The sequence below is a fragment of the Gossypium hirsutum genome, chromosome A08, assembly GCF_007990345.1.
Source record: "Gossypium hirsutum isolate 1008001.06 chromosome A08, Gossypium_hirsutum_v2.1, whole genome shotgun sequence".
In the NCBI taxonomy this organism is placed as follows: Eukaryota; Viridiplantae; Streptophyta; class Magnoliopsida; order Malvales; family Malvaceae; genus Gossypium; species Gossypium hirsutum.
The window spans coordinates 63,709,704-63,729,086 of NC_053431.1; the positions used below are offsets into that span (position 1 = coordinate 63,709,704).

Sequence of the window (19,383 nt, forward strand, 5' to 3'; positions counted from 1 at the left end):
GAATTTAGCCTATAAATTGGCTCTTTTACAACCTTATAAAATACACCCATTAAAATATTAAAACTCATAACACTTTTGGAGAATTTTGTGTTTATGTTTTGAGGGTTCTTTGTTTTCGAGTTTCGAGGTTTAGTTTTTATCTTCATCTTTTGTACACTTTATTCTTTATACATTATAGTAAATTTATCTTTACCCGTGTTTTTTTATCCTTTTTAAGGGGTTTTTCCACGTTAAATTTGTGTGTTCAATTTCTCAATTTCTTCTGCTATTTTTTACTTGTTTGTTGCTTAATCGAGTCGATCTCCAACAAGTGGTATTAGAGCTAGTTTAATTTTTGTAGATCAGCTCGTTCAGAGATGGTAGCAACAAAGTTTGACATTGAAAAATTTGATGATATCACATATTTCAATCTGTGGCAAGTTCGAATGATGGAAAATCTAGTTTAAATCGACCTGAAAAAGGTTGTTACCAGGAAAAAGCTTGAAAATCTAAATCAGACAGAATGGGAAGAGCCTGATGAAAAGGCCCTACCTACAATCTAGTTGTGCCTCACGAATAGCGTATTGTAAGAGGTATTGATGGAGAAAACCTCATCCACCTTATAGAAAATGTTAAAAAATCTTTATGTAAATAAGTCCCTAGCTAACCGTCTACTATTAAAACAACGACTGCTTACGTTTCGCATGAACGAATGTGAGCTTCTTAGAGATCACATTAGGCAATTTATCAAGCGACATTAAGGTATCTCCTAGGCCACTCATTTTGTTAAAAGGTAAAAGGACCGACAATCTTTATATTCTAGAAGGTTTTACAGTCACCGATGAAACCAGACGTCCCTCGTCCATTACGCAGTCAAAGTTAACTCGTTTGGAGCGGAAGCAACTTAGTCATAGGAGGGAAAAAGGTATAACCGTTTTGTTGAAGAGAGGTTCTCTTTTGGATGCAGATTTTGAAAAGTAAGGGCACTATGTTCGTGAAAATCAGACTCAGGTTAATTTTGATTAGGCAGTGTATAAGTCGAAGGCTAGAAGTCTTCAAGCTTCTAAGCACAGATTCGACTCAGTTAATTCGTTGCATAGTTCAAGATAGGCCCATGGCGGGCTTTGGTAAAGTTGACATTGTTGAAATACGAGTCAAGGTGGAGATTTGTTGAGTATAACTCATATCTCAATCAAATTTGAGAGATAATCTCCCGGTTAAACTCTGTTTATTTGTTTCATTCGAACTCTAATTAGTCTAGTTTATTTTATTATTATTTGACCTACGAATTTAGCCTATAAATAAGTTCTTTTACAACTTTAGAAAATACACCCATTAAAATATTAGAACTCAAACACTTTTGGAGAATTTTGTGTTTTCGAGTTTCAGGGCTTAGTTTTTATATCTATCTTTTGTACTCTTTAGTTTTTTCTATTATAGTAAAATTATCTTTACCCGTGGTTTTTTATCCTCTTTGGAGGGGTTTTCCACGTTAAATTTGTGTGTTCAATTTCTCAATTTCTTTAGCTATTTTTTATTTGTTCGTTGCTTAATCGGGTCGATCCCCAATATACTATTAATTAAAAGCAAAAAAAAAAGGATTGAGAGAAACTTGAAAGAAGAGCAACAACCTCTAAAGATGAACTTAGAGCTATAGTTAGGGAGGGCTAGTTTTTGAAACACGGTTTTCAAACCATCAATGGTAGATTCATCACTTTCCATTGACCATTCGGAGAAAGACAAAAAGGGTTTCTTAAAAAAACCAAAACCCCAATCCAAAGCTAAAGTTGAGTACCACCAGTAGACTGCACCTAAGCTTGAACCAGTAACGATTCTGAAGACCTATTTTACAAAAGTATATGAGTCACGCATACATAGTCCATCATCTATTTAGGACTAAGGTATGCCACACTATGAACATCACAAGTGAATAAATCTATAAACGAATTTAGGATCTATTCTACTTGGGTTTTGTCCGATTTACTGATAGCTCAGTCAGTTACTTTTATGACTTTATCTTTTGGGAGTAATCTGCTCCAATGCTAAAGACAAAACATCTCTGCAACTGGACTTGATAGATAACATATTAGTCTTTCAATCAGTTTTCTCATTTCTGATTAGATTAAGGACATTTTTAGATTTATCTACTAATACAAGTTGTCTTTCCGCATTATGATTTGACCACATAATATCGCTTAGTACTAATTAATTTTAGAAAATCAGTAAGCCAATATTTGCTTCAATTTTTCTTTGTGTGCAAAAATATTGAGGACAATCTACAAAGGGTATTAATGTAATTAATGGATATTGTATTAAACCAACACCTGCTGCCTTCTTCCTCTTTTAACTTTTATGTCCTCTACACTCAAAACCTTTGGATTCTTCGTATCATAGAACAATATAAAAAAACTAGTGTCTGAACTAAAATTATATCATAAATGGATTGAAGGTAAGCATGTAGTGAATGAACTTACAGAAGAAGCTTCTGGCTCTGACTTAGAAAAGGCTAATGAGAATATGCTCTCTTTCAGGAAATGGCCACTGTTGTTGTCATTGCATCCATTCCAAAAAGCATTAGACAACGAATAATTGGTGAACTTACTTTTTCTATCAAGTTCAACCAAAAACATTGTAACATATTGTGAGCTAAAGCCAAGGCAATAAAGAAGCTAATTGACAAGCAAAAGACGTTGCAAGCGGACTTTCTTGTCAGTCCTAATGATGAGTCGTTTAGCATTTTTTTAATCAAAAAAGGGGAGAAAAAAGGATGTGTGAAGCTACAATTGAGGGGGAGATGATTTCTTTGCTTGCAGTGTTGAGGGGAGTTTATTATATTTAGCGACTATTGATTTTTAAACTTTTTAACTTAGTTTGGGATGACTATATTAATAATCTTATACTACTTTATTTTGGTTGTTGATGATGATATTGCTGATGAACTTAATTCTATTGAATGAAATTCTATTACCTTGATGCATTATTTCCCTACTTCATTAACTTCCTTAGTTATAATTATGGTTGGTTGGTTATTGATGCAAATTCAACTTGGTATTGATGATTAATTTACTTAATTATTTTTGAAGTTAAAGTTTCTTGAATTAATGGGAATATACTAAAGAAGGGCTAAAGTTACTTGATGATATAGCTTTTGCCTTGTATATGTTTTGTTCAACAAATTGTCAAGGGGGATTTGTTGAAAAATATGGAAAGTAAAAAGGAGTATATGGGAAATTGCCCACTCCATGAATAACTGGCACAACTTATTCAATTTCCATATTTGTGTTGTTGGCAAATTATTGAACAAAAATTATGGGCTATGTTGATTATGTGGATTGTATCTAGTGCATCAATGAAGATCATATAACTTAGGGAAACATATATGGAAGATTGGATCTAATCAAATCACCCTTATCTAATTCATTGGATCGTGGATATTGGATTAGATTAGAGCATTACATTATTAGCTGCCAAAAGTCTATGTTTACCTTGTTTATTATTATTATATTTTATTCAACTTATTTTATTATTGTTTAATAAGGATTGTAATAGATCTTCATGTTAGCAAGTCTCAAAATAATACATGTAACTGTGAGACTTGTATAGGTTATTGTACTGAGAGATATAACACTTAATTTGTTCAAGCTAGGAACTTTATTTATGAGTGCATTGTGATACTAAAACCTATTGTGTAGTGATTTTAATTGCTAAATTCATAGGGGTTAATTTAGTGGGGAGAGTATCAATTTTAAGGTACAAAGGTCAAGAAATTGCACAATTGTGTAATAGGTTTAGGATCACTTCTTGCGAGTTGAAAATAATGAATAGTTCTCACCGAGCTACGCTTCGTAGAAGTAGGGAAATCAAATTACGGAAACGATCTTTGTGTCCCCTATTTTATTCTTATTTATCATAGTGCTTGAAGAAATGTCTACTCGCTTGATCACTCTTTCCAAGCACATAGCTTATGTTTTTACAATTGCTTGAGCCAACAAAAATAAAAGTACTCTTCTTTATATTAAAAGGAATAAAATCAACTTTATGATATGACAAAAACACATTTACTAAAAAGAAAGTAAGAAATAAAAAAATAAAATAAAAAGACTTTAAAAAATGGGCATTTTTATAAAATAACCGCAAAAAATTTTAATTACGTAAATGATCTTTTTTTTTATAAAATACGAAAATAACCCAAAATCTATAATGAAAGCTGGTGGAGCCAAAGTATTTGGCACCACCAATATGCTATGTCAGCAATCTGCATTAAAAAATCAATTTTTTGATGGAGCCATGTAGAATGGTGCTACTTGTATAAATGTTAGGGAAATACTGTGAGTTTTGAAAGTATGGGGGTTTAAGCAATTTCACATTTTTCTAGAGGAGCCAAATAAATTGGCGCCACCAGATTCCAAGACAGTAGCCTGTCTACCTATTTGCCTATTGAAACAGGTAAAAAAAAAATTTCATTCAAGGTACTTTTTTTTGATTCTTTGTCCTTTTTCATTTTTTTTCTTTTTAAGTCTTTTATTTATTTACTTTTTAAGTTTTTCTTAATTTGTCCTTTATTTATTTATTTTATTTATTTATTATTGGTTTTTTAAAATTTGAAATGTATATTAGAAATGTTTTACAATATTACTTTTTTAAAATTTTAAATATATATTTTTTAAATTAGTTTTTTAAATTTAAATATTATTTTTAAAATTTTAAATATATTTAAATATTTAAATATTTGATGGAGAAAACCTCATCCACCTTGTAGAAAATGTTAAAAAACTCTTTATGTAGCTAAGTCTCTAGCTAACCGTCTAATGTTAAAACAACGTCTATTTACGTTTTGTATGAATAAATGTGAGCTTCTTAGAGATCACATTAGGCAATTTATTACTCTTTTGAATGATTTAAAGAAGGTTGAGGTTAAGATTGACGATAAAGATTAGGCTATGCTATTATTGTGCTCTTTACCCATTTTAACAAGTCTTTTAGGGAGACTCTGGTTTATGGCAGAGAAAAATTCTTATTCGAGGACATGAAGGGTCATTTGTTGAGTAAAGACAAACTCGAAAATGAGTTTGGTTTGGATAGCAAGGCAAATAGGCAAGCTTCCATTTTGGTAACATTAAACAAGCGAGACAAAAGGTGTCAATATTGTAAGAAGTTAGGTCACATCAAAGCAGATTGTTATAAACTGCAAAATAAAAGGGCTATTGAGAGTAACGGGGAAGATGTAGCTGGTGCTAATTTGGCCAACAAAAGTGATGATGATTTCTTGTTAGTGTCAACGAGTGATAGCTTCGATCTTACATCCGAGTGGATCTTAGATTTGGGATGTTATTTCCACATGTGTCCCAACATAGAATGGTTCTCCACATACAATTCCGTTGAAGGTGGAGTTGTGCACATGGGAAACAATTCATCTAGTAAGGTAATCAGTATTGCTATTGCTAAAATTAGGATGCACGATGAGACAATTATGATACTCCCAGATATCAAGTATGTACTTGATTTACGAAAGAATCACATCTTCCTAAGTATTTTATACTTGAAAGTTTGCAGAATCAACACCGAATAGAGCGACATTAAGGTGTCTCATAGGGCTCTCATTTTGTTAAAAGGTAAAATGACCGAAAGTCTTTATATTCTAGAAGGTTCTATAGTGATCGGTGAAACAGGACGTCCCTCGTCCATTACGTAGTCGAAGTCAACTTGTTTAGAGCTGAGGCAACTTAGTCATAGGATGGAAAAAGGTATAATCGTGTCGTTGAAGAGAGGTTCTATTTTGGATGCAGATTTTTGAAAAGTTAGGGCACTATTTTCGTGAAAATCAAACTCGGGTTAGTTTTGATCAGGCAGTGTATAAGTCAAAGGCTAGAAGTCTTTCAGCTTCTAAGCATAGATTCGACTCAATTAATTCGTTGCATAGTTCAAGATAGGCCCATGGCAGGCTTTGATAAAGATGGCATTGTGGAAATACGAGTCAATGTGCAGATTTGTTGTGTATGCCTTATATCCCAGTCAAATTTGAAAGATAATCTCCCAATGAAACTTTATTTATTTGTTTCATTCAAACTCTAATTAGTCTAGATTATTTTATTATTATTTAACATACGAATTTAGCCTATAAATAGATTCTTTTACAACATTAGAAAATATACCCATTAAAAGATTAGAACTCATAACACTTTTGGAGAATTTTGTGTTTACGTTTTGAGGGTTTTTTGTTTTTGAGTTTCAGGGCTTAGTTTTTATCTCTATCTTTTGTATTCTTTATTTTTTTCCATTATAGTAAAATTATCTTTACCCGTGGTTTTTTATCCTCTTTGGAGGGGTTTTCCACGTTAAATTTGTGTGTTCAATTTCTCAATTTCTTTCACTATTTTTTACTTGTTCTTTGCTTAATCAGGTCAATCCCTAACATACTATTAATTAAAAGAAAAAAAAGGATTGAGAGAAACTTGAAAGAAGAGCAACAACCTCGAAATATGAACTTAGAGCTATAGTCAGGGAGGGCTAGTTTTTGAAACATGATTTTCGAACCATCAATGGTAGATTCATCACTTTCCATTGACCATTCGGAGAAAGACAAAAAGGGTTTCTAGAAAAAAGCAGAACCTCAATCCCAAGCTAAAGTTGAGTACCACCAGTAAACTGCACCTAAGCTTGAACCAACAACAATTCTGGAAACCCATTTTAAAAAAGTATATGAGTCACGCATACATAGTCCATCATCTATTTAGGACAAGGTATGCCACACTACAAACATCACGAGTGAATAAATCCATAAACGGATTTAGGATCTATTCTACTTGGGTTTTGTCCGATGTACTAACAGCTCAATCAGTTACTTCTATGGCTTTATCTCTTGGGAGTAATCCGCTCCGATGCTCAAGACAAAACATCTCTGCAATTGGACTTGATAGATAACATATTAGTCTTTCAATCAATTTTCTCATTTCTAATTAGTCTAAGGACATTTTTAGATTTATCTACTAATACAAGTTGTCTTTCCACATTACAATCTGACCACATAATACCATTTAGTACTAGTTATTTTTTAGAAAGCCAATAGGCCAATATTAGCTTCAATTTTTCTTTGTGTGCAAAAATATTGAGGACAATATACAAAGGTTATTAATGTAATTAATGGATATTGTATTAAACCAACACCTACTACCTTCTTCCTCTTTTATCTTTTATGTCCTCTACACTCAAAATCCTTGAATTCTTCGTATCATAGAACAATATAAAAAAAAACCTAGTGTCTGAACTAAAATTATATAAACGGATTGAGGTTAAGCATGTAGTGAATGAACCTACAGAAGAAACTTCTGGCTCTGACTTAGAAAAGGCTAATTACAAGATGCTCTCTTTTAGGAAGTGACCACTGTTGTTGACGTTGCATCCATTCCAAAAGGCATTAGACAACAAACAATTGGTGAGCTTCCTTTTTCTATCAAGTTTAACCAAAAACACTGTGACATATTGTGAGTTGAAGCCAAGGTAATAAAGAAGCTAATTGACAAACAAAAGACGTTGCAAGCGGACTTTCTTATCAGTCCTAATGATGAATAGTTTAGCATTTTTTTTATCAAAAAATGGGATTAAAAAAGGATGCATGAAGCTACAATTAAGGGGGAGATGATTTCTTTGCTTGCAGTGTTGAGGGGGAGTTTATTATTTTTGGCGACTATTGATTTTTGAACTTTTTAACTTAGTTTGGGATGACTATATTAATATTCTTCTGCTACTTATTTTATTATTGTTTAATAAGGATTGTGATAGATTTTTATGTTAGCAAGTCTCAAAATAATACATATAACTGGGAGACTTGTATAGGTTATTGTACTGAGAGAAATAACACTTCATTTGTTCAAGCAAGGAACTATTGTGATACTAAAACCTGTTATGTTGTGGTTTTACTTGCTAAATTCATAGGGGTTAATTTAGTGAGGAGAGTATCAATTTTAAGGTACAAAGGTCAGGAAATTGTCACAATTGTGTAATAGATTTAGGACCACTTCTAGCAAGTATAAAAAATAGTGAATATTTCTCATTGAGCTACGCTTTGTAGAATTAGGGAAATCAAATTGCGTAAACAATCTATGTGTCCCCTATTTTATTCTTATTTATCATAGTGCTTGAAGAAATGTCCACTCGCTTGATCACTCTTTCCAAGCACATAGCTTATTTTTTTGCAATTGTTCGAGCCAACAAGACTAAAAGTACCCTTCTTTATATTAAAGGGACTAAAATTAACTTTATGTTATGACAAAAACACCTTTACTAAAAAGAAAGTAAGAAACAAAAATAAATGAAATAAAAAGACTTTAAAAAATGGGCTTTTTATAAAATAACTGTAAAAAAATTAATTACTTAAATGACCTATTTTTTGATAAAATTCAAAAATAACCCAAAATCTATAGTAAAAGTTAGTGAAGCCAAAGTATTTGACACCACCAACATGCCACGTCAGCAATCTGCATTAAAAAACTAATTTTTTGGTGGAGCCATCTAGAATGGCTCCACTTGTAGAAATACTAAGGAAATACTATAATTTTTGAAAGTATAGAGGTTTAAGCAATTTTACATTTTTCTGTTGGAGTCAAATAAATTGGTGCCACCAAATTCTAAGACAGTAGCCTATCTGTCTATTTGTCTATTGAAACAGGTAAAATTTTTATTTTTTTTTTCATTCACGTTACTTTTTCTAATTCTTTGTCCTTTTTCATTTTTTTTGTTTTTCCTTTTAAGTTTTTTTCTTTATTTACTTTTTAAGTTTTTTTTAATTTTTCCTTTATTTATTTTATTTATTTGTTTATTATTGGTTTTATAAAATTTGAAACGAATATTAGAAATGTTTTATAATATTATTTTTTAAAATCTTAAACATATATTTTTTAAAATTATTTTTTTAAAATTTTAAATATATTTTTTAATAATATAAAACATTTAAAATATATTATTTTTAAAGATATAACCTTTCAAATTTATTATTTGTTTTATAGTATTTTAAATGTATATTTTAAAATTTTTAAATATATATTTATTTATTTTTAAATATAATTTTTTAAATAATGATTTTTTAAATTATTTTTAAAAATATTCAAACTTTATTTAAAATTCCATTTAAAATTTTTAAAAATAATATTTTATTTAAAAAGTGAAAATTGAATTGATTGGAAAAAATAAAAACTAATTTATTTGTTAAAAAAAGATTTATTTGTTAAAAAATTATGGCTTTTTTAAAAATATATATATTAAAAAAATAAAAATTTATATTAGAAAGTTAAAAATATCTATTATAACTATCACATCGTGTCAGTGACATCAGCGATGTGACCAGTCATTAGCCTAATTGTTAGTTTTTTTTAAAAAAAAGAAGAAGAATATGAATGTCTTATTTAAGAATGTGGGGTTTGGTCCCCTTTTTAAATATTTGTAGAAGGAAGGAAAAAAAAGGAAAAAAAAAAAGAAAAAAGAGTAAGTTATTTATAGTTTTTATTTTATATTTTTATATTTTATAGTTATTGTAATATAATAATTAATTATATTTAATTTATGTATTTTTAAAAAATTATACACATATCAAAATGTTTTCTGGAGTAAATACGAATCACACTTCATCAAAGATCAACGAAACAGTAAAATTAATTATAAATTAAATAAAAAAATCGTTTTAGTTTCTTATTTTTTCTTGCTAAGCGCTACTTTGCTTAACATGTTTTAAGTGCATAAAACTAATCTTTATTTGGTTGTTATTATCCCTTTTTAATTCTTTTTTGCATGAAACTAATCTCTACGTGTTAGTTATACTTTTTTTTAAAAATTTATGACACATTCATAAATTTATATGTTAATTTTTTTAATATGACGACCTTTCTGCTTAATTTTGCATTGTTACTGTGCTTAGTTCCATTTGTAGGGTATAAAAAAATTATATTTGTATTTAACGAGTGAATATATTTTTTTTTCATAAAAGCTGTCGTATGTAAGATAAATTTTTGAGTTTGAATATGTCTAGTTTATATTATATGTAAAACTCTATGTATTATTATAGATATCGATTCAATAAAAATAAATCTTTTTTTTTATTTTTATATTTACCCATACCACCTATGTTTTTTTAGGACATTATTATTTTTTTATATATATATTTTTAGTTATATGATTGTCTTTAGTTTTAATGCTTAAATATGATTAGGACATAATAATCACATTTGATTTCTACATGTTATTATTAATATTTTATGACAAATCTTCATTCTATTATTAATATTTTATTACTTATTTAATTTAACTTAAATAAAAAATACTTAGAATGGTTACGCTGGTATAGTATAAGTGTGATGTTTTTGTTTTCTCAACCTTTCAATTTTACTCTTCAATATATAGTTTTATGTTTAAATAATATGGATAATTAATTTATCATATTTTTATAAAAAATTTTACCATACAGGATAGGTATTGGGTTTTGAGGTCGCGGTTTCATTTTCCCAAGTACAATCCGGACGAGTGAGTCATGCCATACTTACAGTTGGCGAGATTTGGGAACTTCGCATTGATCTGAAGGTTTGACCTAATGGCGAACTTAATATCTGCCTTGGTTGAGTGGTGGTGTACGGAGACTCACACCTTCAATATGCTGTACGGGGAGTGCACTATTACATTGGAAGACGTTGTATGCAACTTGGGTTATGAGTTGGCAGTGCTATGAGAACATTTCAAAGCAAAGTGTTGGAACCTTTATTATTATGCCACAGATTGCTTGGACGGTCCCCTAGTGATGGGGAGCAGAATTTCACATGCTTGACATTAGCATGGTTGAGAGCAAATTTTAAGGAGTTATCGAGCACTTGCACTAAGCACGAGGTGATGTGTGCTGCTTAAGCTTATATTATATCGTTGATCGGGGGTACTTATGCAGAACAACACGTCTAATACGATCTACTTAAAGTACTTACCTCTATTGGAGGATTTCTCTCATGCTGGTAGTTACAGCTAGGGACCGGCAATGTTGGTCATATTGTACTATGAGCTTTGCCGAGCAACAAAACATGGGGTTAGTAACATGGTTGGTTGTCTGGGTCTACTGCAGTCCTGCGCTCTATACAAGATGTCATTTCTAGCGGCTGTTAGGCACTAACCATATTCGTGGCCATTTGTAGATCGGTAAAAAAAATTATACTTAATGTTTAACGACTCATAAGTGTGGATAATATTTTCTTAAGCTTAACTGCTAACGTGTTTGTTTCGATTTCAAATAGGCCACATCTCTGGGAATTGGTGCGAGTCAAACATTAATAATTTATCGCCAAATGATAAAGGCGTCCGCCAGAGAGAAAGTAATATATATTAATATGGTTTAAATAACGTTGATTTAACTTATCCACTTGCAGTATGTGATATGACATGACTCATTATGTTATATTGTGTAGTTCTTGTGGATGTCGTATTATGCACCGAACATTGCAACCCTTATTCCTCAGTGGGTTTAAGTCGAAGCCCATGTGTGGTGTATTAACACGCCAATACTCAACTTCTCAACCGTTAAGTGGTACAACAGCAACCAAGTTATATGACAATTTGGGTGTAGACAATTTGTGTCAGTCGAGCCACAACAATTTGCTGGTGTCCATGTAAGGCCATGAGGGGGAAACATACAATAGATTGGAACGTGGTAATGACTGGACGGTGTGTTTATTTATATGGTGGACAACTTATGATAGTACCAGATCACGGCTACAGATGTGGAAATCAACCTATGGGGGAGTTAGAGGATTAACATATAGCGAAGCCCAACTCGGAGGACCAATCTATGAACATATCAGACTAATGGGTTGGCGCTTTCTATGATGAGTCACAGAGCAGTTCATATCACCTGAACATGAACGGTGCGAGTTCATATCACCCAGACATAGGCAGTTCGAGTTTATTTCACCCAAAGCAACCACTGATATTATTTGATATGTTTGGTAATAACATGTACTCCATGCTACCTCAAGCTACGTTCGATCCAGCTGTCGATTCTCATGATGTGTACAGTACACCCCAGTGTCCACCCCATCAACGAAAGCCCGAAAATCGTTACACCCCGAAAGACGATATCACTCCCGATTTTTTCTAATTTTGAATTATGTAAATTTCAAGTGTTATATAATATTTATTGTATTGGTTTATAATTCCACAACTTATGTATTAGTTTTTTTTTGTATAATTTATAATATCCTTTAAAGTATTAAAAGTTGCAACTGTTAATTTTAAATAAAAGTTTAACACTAAACAATACAAACTTTATTTCCAAAAGACCATAAAATGCAAACATCGGGTACAACATTTAATTTTTTATAGACCGTGAAGATTGATCAGTATAGATGTTTCTATGAGGACACTTGCTCCGATCGTGGCCAACTGTTCTAAATGTGGTGCAACACTTGGATCAACCTGTTCTCTTATATCCATGTCGTTCTGAATCCTCATTATTGTCGGCCAACCTTTGACTCTCCTACGTAGTGACCAATCTGGCAACATATCGAACGCAGGTGGTTGCCCTTCCCATATCGAGGAACTCGTTACCCTAAATACACAATGTACATTCACGTATGTACACAATGTTGATATATTGTTCGACATTCAAACTGTAGGTAGCACACGATACAACTACATGCGCACATGGGTACCGTAGTGACTGGAACATCCCACACTCACACCGTCTATTTCAGAAATCGACTCTGTAGAACCGTGGCGGGATTCTCGATCGATGACCGATGTACTCTGTCACTCGACAAGTTTCCAAGTTTCGGGAATATAGTTCTGTTTTCATTGACCTAGCTCTTTGAGCATTCTTTTTTATAGCATCCCTGATTTTTTCGACATGCACGTGCCCTGCCTCTAACTGTTTTGCTTGTTTCAACCCTATTTTTGGCATTAAGGTTGCTAGCCTGTAAAATATGGTTGAAAAAACCGCTGAAATTGGCAAGTGACGCGTACGCCTCAAGACAGAGTTAACGACCTCAATGAGGTTAGTTGTCATATGACCGTATTGGTACCCCTCGTCAAAACATTAAGCCCATTGCCATGGCTTCATGCTACCCAACCATTGTCTAAGAGAAGGTTTGGACCCCACCATATCAATCTTTAACCTTGCCAACTTATGTCTGAATCGGTGTGCTTCCAGCTCGTATCTTACGTATATATTCCGATAAAACATGTTACCATCCCAATTAGGAAATGGACTCGAAATATTTACAAATATAAATTTAAATACGATTTTTTACCCATGTTCATGATTTGTTTGCGCCAGTCTTTGTTATTGTACTCATTGTGAAAGTTGATAGTGATGTGACGAATACAGTAAACTGACCTCTACGAAACCTCAGATTGCCAAATCGTAGCAACAAAGTCGTTCGATCTATCGGAGGTAATGCAAATGTTGTCTTTCCTTACAACATGCCTCTTCAAGTTCTGAATAAAATATGCCCACGATTCGGAGTTCTCCTACTCCACGACGGTGAAAGCGATTGGTAGAACATTTTCGTTACCATCTTGTGCAACCGTAATCAAAAGTATCTGCGTGCATTTTCCATAAAGCCATGTTCCATCAACTTGCACTTGTGGTTTGCAGTGGGAGAAAGCCCTAACACATGGATCGAAAGTCCAGAACAGTCAACGAAAAACTCTTCTCCCCAATTCCAATTGTCCATTTGTGCCTCTATAAGGCAGCGTTTGCAAGTCCACGAAAGTTCCTAGGACGTACTCCATCATTGCTAAAATCCAACCCTAAAGTTCATTGTATGACTCATCCCAATCACCATACAATTGTTGCATGGCCATTTGTTCTGCCCATCACACTTTCCTGTACGACACTCTATACTGGAATCAAGTTTGCATGTCTGCAATCAATGTCGACACAGAAATGATTGGACTATCTTTCACTAGTGGCATGATGCAGTTACAAATACTTTTGGCATCCAATTTCTGATGGTTTTGAGACATACGTGCAACATTGCATGTATGATGCCCTTCTAATTTTTGTATTTGCCACTGTTGCGTCCTCTATATAAATGCAGCCCGAACGGTCCAACCACACCCATCGCTGGTTCTCTAACACTCCCCAACATATAATGTCGGTGTAGACTTGGCAACTTTGTAATCAATTGACAACTTCATGTTGTACTGTTTGATGACAAACATACAGTCTGCCTTGTTCTCGAACCGTTGCCCAATGTACAACTCCCCCAACTACGAATTTGACACCAATTTATGAGCAGGTACTATATCGGCGTACTCAGGGAACTCGGATACATGCGTTGTATCTGGATCTACGTTCAACATGTTGCTCCCAAGTTTATTTCGTAAAACAATGCCACAACTCGAGTTACTGAATGAAGGGTCGTGAACATCTTCAACCTCCTCCGGGCATTCATCATCAATATTGTCCAGAACCTCATCAACATCGGGGTCACTAAAATCTTCAACGTCCTGATCAAAACCTTCACCATTATTGGTCATTTCTCCGACATCTGCCTCTGTGCTTATTATCACCTCCGGATGTATTTGTAGACGGGGACTGGTATTAGGGTTGTTATACGAACTCCCACCATAATTTAGATTTTCGGGTATCTGCGATGTCCCTCTACATTCTAACTGGTCTATCCATCCGACATTAAGATCAAAGTCAAATTTGTGATGTTGACTTATTTGACTAACATTCTCAACAGGCTCTAAGTCTACTAACTCAGCAAATAACTCAATTGGTTAGGGTTCTCACTCCCAGTCGACCACCATATTTCCATCATAGTGCCTAAGTCATCATTATCTAATAGTTGCATCTCATAAATTTGAACGGATCTATAGAGATTGGAAACTTGTAAAATAATCTGAACATTGCCCTTCCACAATAGATAGCTATTTTCGCACTGATATTCTTTTTCATTTCTACCAGCTTCACATTTTTTTTTTGAATTGCAACCCTATCTTTGTCGACATTGAAATACACAACCAACATCACATTCTACAATTTTACCATAAAAAAGAACGTACACCAAAAACACCTCATTATTCATATTCAACAGAATTTTTGAATTCTTCTACTAAACACAACAATTTCACCATTCAATATATGCTAGAGAACGGGGCTATACAAAATGGCTCCACTAAAATAAAATATTAAATATTTATATTAAAAAAATAAAAAAATTACACTTGTAATAAAGTGAGATCCATTTAGAATGGCTCCACCAAATTAAATATTAAATTTTAAAAATTTAAATATAATTTAAAAAAGAATTTGAATATCTTTAAAAATAATTTTAGAAAATTATATTTAAAATTAAAAAATATTTAAAATATTATTCAACAAATAATAAATTTGAAAAGTCATATCTTTAAAAATAATTATTTTAAATGTTTTATAATATTAAAAAATTATATTTAAAATTGAAAAAATAATATTTAAATTTTAAAAAATATATTTAAAATTAAAAAAATACTCACATTTTATAAAACCAATAATAAACAAATAAATAAATGACAAATAAAAAACCTTAAAAAAAAGGAAAAAGGATAAAGAATTAGAAAAAGTAACGTGGATGAAAAAAATAAAAAATTAATCTGTTTTAATAAGCAAATAGGCAAATAGGTAGATAGGCTATTATCTTGGAATTTGGTGGCGCCAATTTATTTGGCTCTATCAGAAAAAAGTAAATTTTCTTAAATCATCATATTTTCGAAAATCAAAGTATTTCCTTAGTATTTATATAAGTAGTGCTATTCTATATAGTTTCACAAAAAAATTAATTTTTTAATACAGATTGTTGACGCGGTTGGTGGCCCAAAACACTTTAGTTCCACCAATTTTTACTATAAAATTTGAGTTATTTTCGTATTTTATAAAAAAATAAATTATTTAAGTAATTAATTATTTTTTAGGTTATTTTTATAAAAAAGCCTAAAAAATTTAAATATTAATATTTTAACATGAATTTATTAGATTTCACATCCTGAAAAATAAGGAAGGTAAAAGCAGCAAGTTTAGAGTCGCTTTCTGCCAACTCATAAGTTACCCAGTAGTACCTACAATACAGCTCAGTCAGTCAATGGAAGAAGCTACAGTTAAAGTCTGTTCTCTGCCCCCCAACCCCAACCTAACTATAATATCTCAACCACCTCTTTTTCTTCACTTTCAGTTTTAAATTCTCTTTTTTGTGCACGCCCACATGGCAGATGTCGAAGAACCCAAGAAGCTTGAATCCGAAATCCCCTCCGACCCTCCGCCGCCACCCACCGAAGCCGCCGTGGAAAAATCCGTGACTCCACCTCCTCCTACTGAAGAAAAGCCCGCCGACTCTACGGAAAAGCCTCCCGAACCCATCGAAAGTATATATCTATATATCCCTTCTTTTTCCGTTTCAGCTCTGCTTCTGCTTCTGCGTGTTTCATTTTTTCTAATAATAAAAATTTGATGATATGCAGAGGCGGCAGAGTCGACGGAGAAGAAAAGCACGGAGGTGTCTGTTGATCGAGGTAATTTCGTTTCTCCATCTTGCGTTTCACAAAATCTTAGTATTTAGAATATGATTAAATTGAAAATTTCCCCCGGCTGTCTTTCTCCAGATGCTGTGCTTGCTAGAGTTGCGACTGAGAAGCGAATTTCACTAATCAACGCTTGGGAAGAAAGTGAAAAAAGCAAAGCTGAGAACAAGTATCAACTTTCTTCCCCTTGCCTTATTGTGAAAATTATAGGAAAACTGATATAAAAATGATTGCATACCATAACCATGCAATTAAATTATGTTTTCTGGCTGCTTTCTTACTCAAAGCTTATTGATATGGTTGAGCAGAGCACAGAAGAAGCTTTCTTCTATTGCGGCTTGGGAGAATACCAAGAAAGCAGCTATAGAGGCTGAGCTAAAAAGGATTGAGGTATTAATTTAATCAAGCATCCTTGGATGAAGATGATTATTATTATTATTGTTATTGAGTGTTGAGTGTTGAATTATATATATGAGCAGGAAAAGTTAGACAAGCAGAAGGCCGAGTATGTGGAAAAAATGAAAAACAAGGCAGCCTTAATCCACAAGGAAGCAGAAGAGAAGAAGGCAATCGTTGAAGCTAAGCGAGGGGAGGATGTTCTCAAAGCGGAGGAGTTGGCGGCAAAGTACCGTGCCACCGGAACCACTCCGAACAAGACCCTTGGTTGTTGTTGAGGATGAAATCATTAGAAAATGGGGTCATTTTATTCTCTTAGAGTTCATTTAAAAATATGTTTGTTTGAGTTTTAATATGGTGAAAGCATTAACCATTGTTCTGTGTGTATGTATTTCTGTGTGTAATTGTGTATATAATAGCATTAAGTAAAAAATTGGTTATTGAATTTGTTAGAAGCAAATTTTTGATGTAATAATGTTGAAGCATGAAGGTAATAGTTTGAAGTGGTCAATCTTAGAACGTTATATAAGTTTTATATTGGTCTTGAAGACATAGCTTAACAAGTAATATTATTATTATTATTATTATTATTATTATAATATAAATTGCTCTGTCCATGACAATTGGGAAACCCCTACTGGCTTATATGCATTGCAAAGTTATTCATGATGCAAAATGCAGTCACTTATTATATAGGAAACTCCTTTTCAGAGCTTTAATAGCCAAGACATTCTATTCTTTGGACGGTGATATTTGCTAAAACTAACAAAGAAAGCAACAAGAAGCACAACGAGCTTCAGAAATTTCACTTTCTCTTTCCTGCCAAATAAGACGCTATAGGAATGTGGTGATTTCATTTCTGCTCCGTTTCAAACTCCACTTTGGGTTTAAAGAATCTAATAAAGAGTTTTCACAAAATTCAATTTTAATTTTATATGGGGATAACAATTTGTTTAGATTGATTATGTATGTAAAATAATATATATATGTTTTTAGAAATTATTAGTATTTAAATAGAGTTGGTTTGGATCAGGCATACTTCGAACTCAGGTCAATTTGGGATCGGGGTTTCTTGGGTTCAGTCTTTAGGGTTTGAGTTTGTTATAGCTTGGATTTTCTCAAGTTCAGGTCCTCTACGACTCGAATTTTTTCGAATTCTGGCTCGAATTGAGTTGGGTGAACTCTGATGGATTTAGGTAATTTTGAATTTTATAAGATATAAATATTTTAATTTTGAATGAAATAATTCATTTTAATTTTATACAATGATAACATAATTTAAATTTGTCTTATAAAAAATATAAAATATATATTTAATAAATTTATTTTATTTAAAATAATTAAAGTGCTTATTGTATGTAAAACTTATTATTTTATGATATTTTATGAATTAACAAAAATATATTTTATTTATTATTATTATATTATATTGACAATTGAATAATTTTTTTTTCCTTTTTTATTAAATTTATAGATCTAAAACTCATATTCTAAAATATTTATTCCAAAACCCAAATATATTATACTAAGCCCAAACCCAAATAATATACTCATTATTACCCAAACTCAAAATAAACTAATTATAACACAAATCTCATGTCCAAAATAAAAAATAAATTAAACCCAACACCCAAATACAATCTGTAAAAGTTAAAGCTCAATTCAAAATCTAATTTAAGAAAAATACTATTTTATTAAGATATTAAAAGTTTAATAACATTTTATGTATTACTAGTTATAATTATAAATATATATTTTAATATACTAAATTACACATAACTATTAATGATATATCTTTTATTGTAATCTATAATATAATAATAGCTATTATATTAATACTTATAAAATATATTATTTCATTATATAATACTATATCACATATGATAATAGTAGAGTAATAAATAATATATTAATTATTATCATATATTATTGTTTATTATATTGGTTGAAATATGACCTAAGTCTCTATACTTTTCCTACATTTTACTATATTATATAATGCTATATCATATCATATAATATTTACTATATTAATAGTTTATACATATGTGAGTGTCACGCACACGTCAATAGTTAAACATTATAATATCATGTAATATTATATATTTTATTATAATATAAAATATAATAATAGTAGTGCATTATACATTAATTATTAGAATATATTATTGTTTATTATTATACTAGTTGAAATATGTTTTAAGTCTCTATACTTTTCATACATTTAATTTATCCCTGCTACTATATTATATAATATCATATCATATAGTAATAGTTCATATATGCATTGATGATTAAAAGTTATAATCTAATATTATAGTAATAGTTATATATGTATTAATATTTTTAATAGTAGTTATATATTATAATATTATATTATGTATTAGTAATATACTAACTTAGTAAATCGGTTAAGTAATCCATTTGGATTTCAATTTTGATCATAGTTATATGATGTATTATTATATTGTCATTAAAGTT

General features: G+C 31.4%; 1 protein-coding gene across 1 annotated transcript; it reads left to right on the forward strand.

The window, feature by feature from the left end:
- The first annotated feature begins 15,962 nt into the window (after window positions 1–15,962).
- On the forward strand, window positions 15,963–17,413 carry LOC121202989 (remorin). The gene is made up of 5 exons (XM_016847004.2): window positions 15,963–16,350; window positions 16,447–16,497; window positions 16,588–16,675; window positions 16,815–16,896; window positions 16,986–17,413. The coding sequence occupies exons 1-5, from the start codon at window positions 16,191–16,193 to the stop codon at window positions 17,178–17,180; spliced, it is 576 nt and encodes a 191-aa protein (XP_016702493.2). The 5' UTR covers window positions 15,963–16,190; the 3' UTR covers window positions 17,181–17,413.
- The last annotated feature ends 1,970 nt before the right edge of the window (window positions 17,414–19,383 follow it).

What these genes read in the sequence shown, in the direction of transcription:
- LOC121202989 (XM_016847004.2), top strand. Translation starts at nt 16,191, where the DNA reads ATGGCAGATGTCGAAGAACCCAAGAAGCTTGAATCCGAAATCCCCTCC. An exon ending in AAAAGCAAAGCTGAGAACAA is followed by an intron (nt 16,676 to 16,814) that starts GTATCAACTTTC and finishes ATGGTTGAGCAG; the next exon opens with AGCACAGAAGAAGCTTTCTT. An exon ending in CTGAGCTAAAAAGGATTGAG is followed by an intron (nt 16,897 to 16,985) that starts GTATTAATTTAA and finishes ATATATGAGCAG; the next exon opens with GAAAAGTTAGACAAGCAGAA.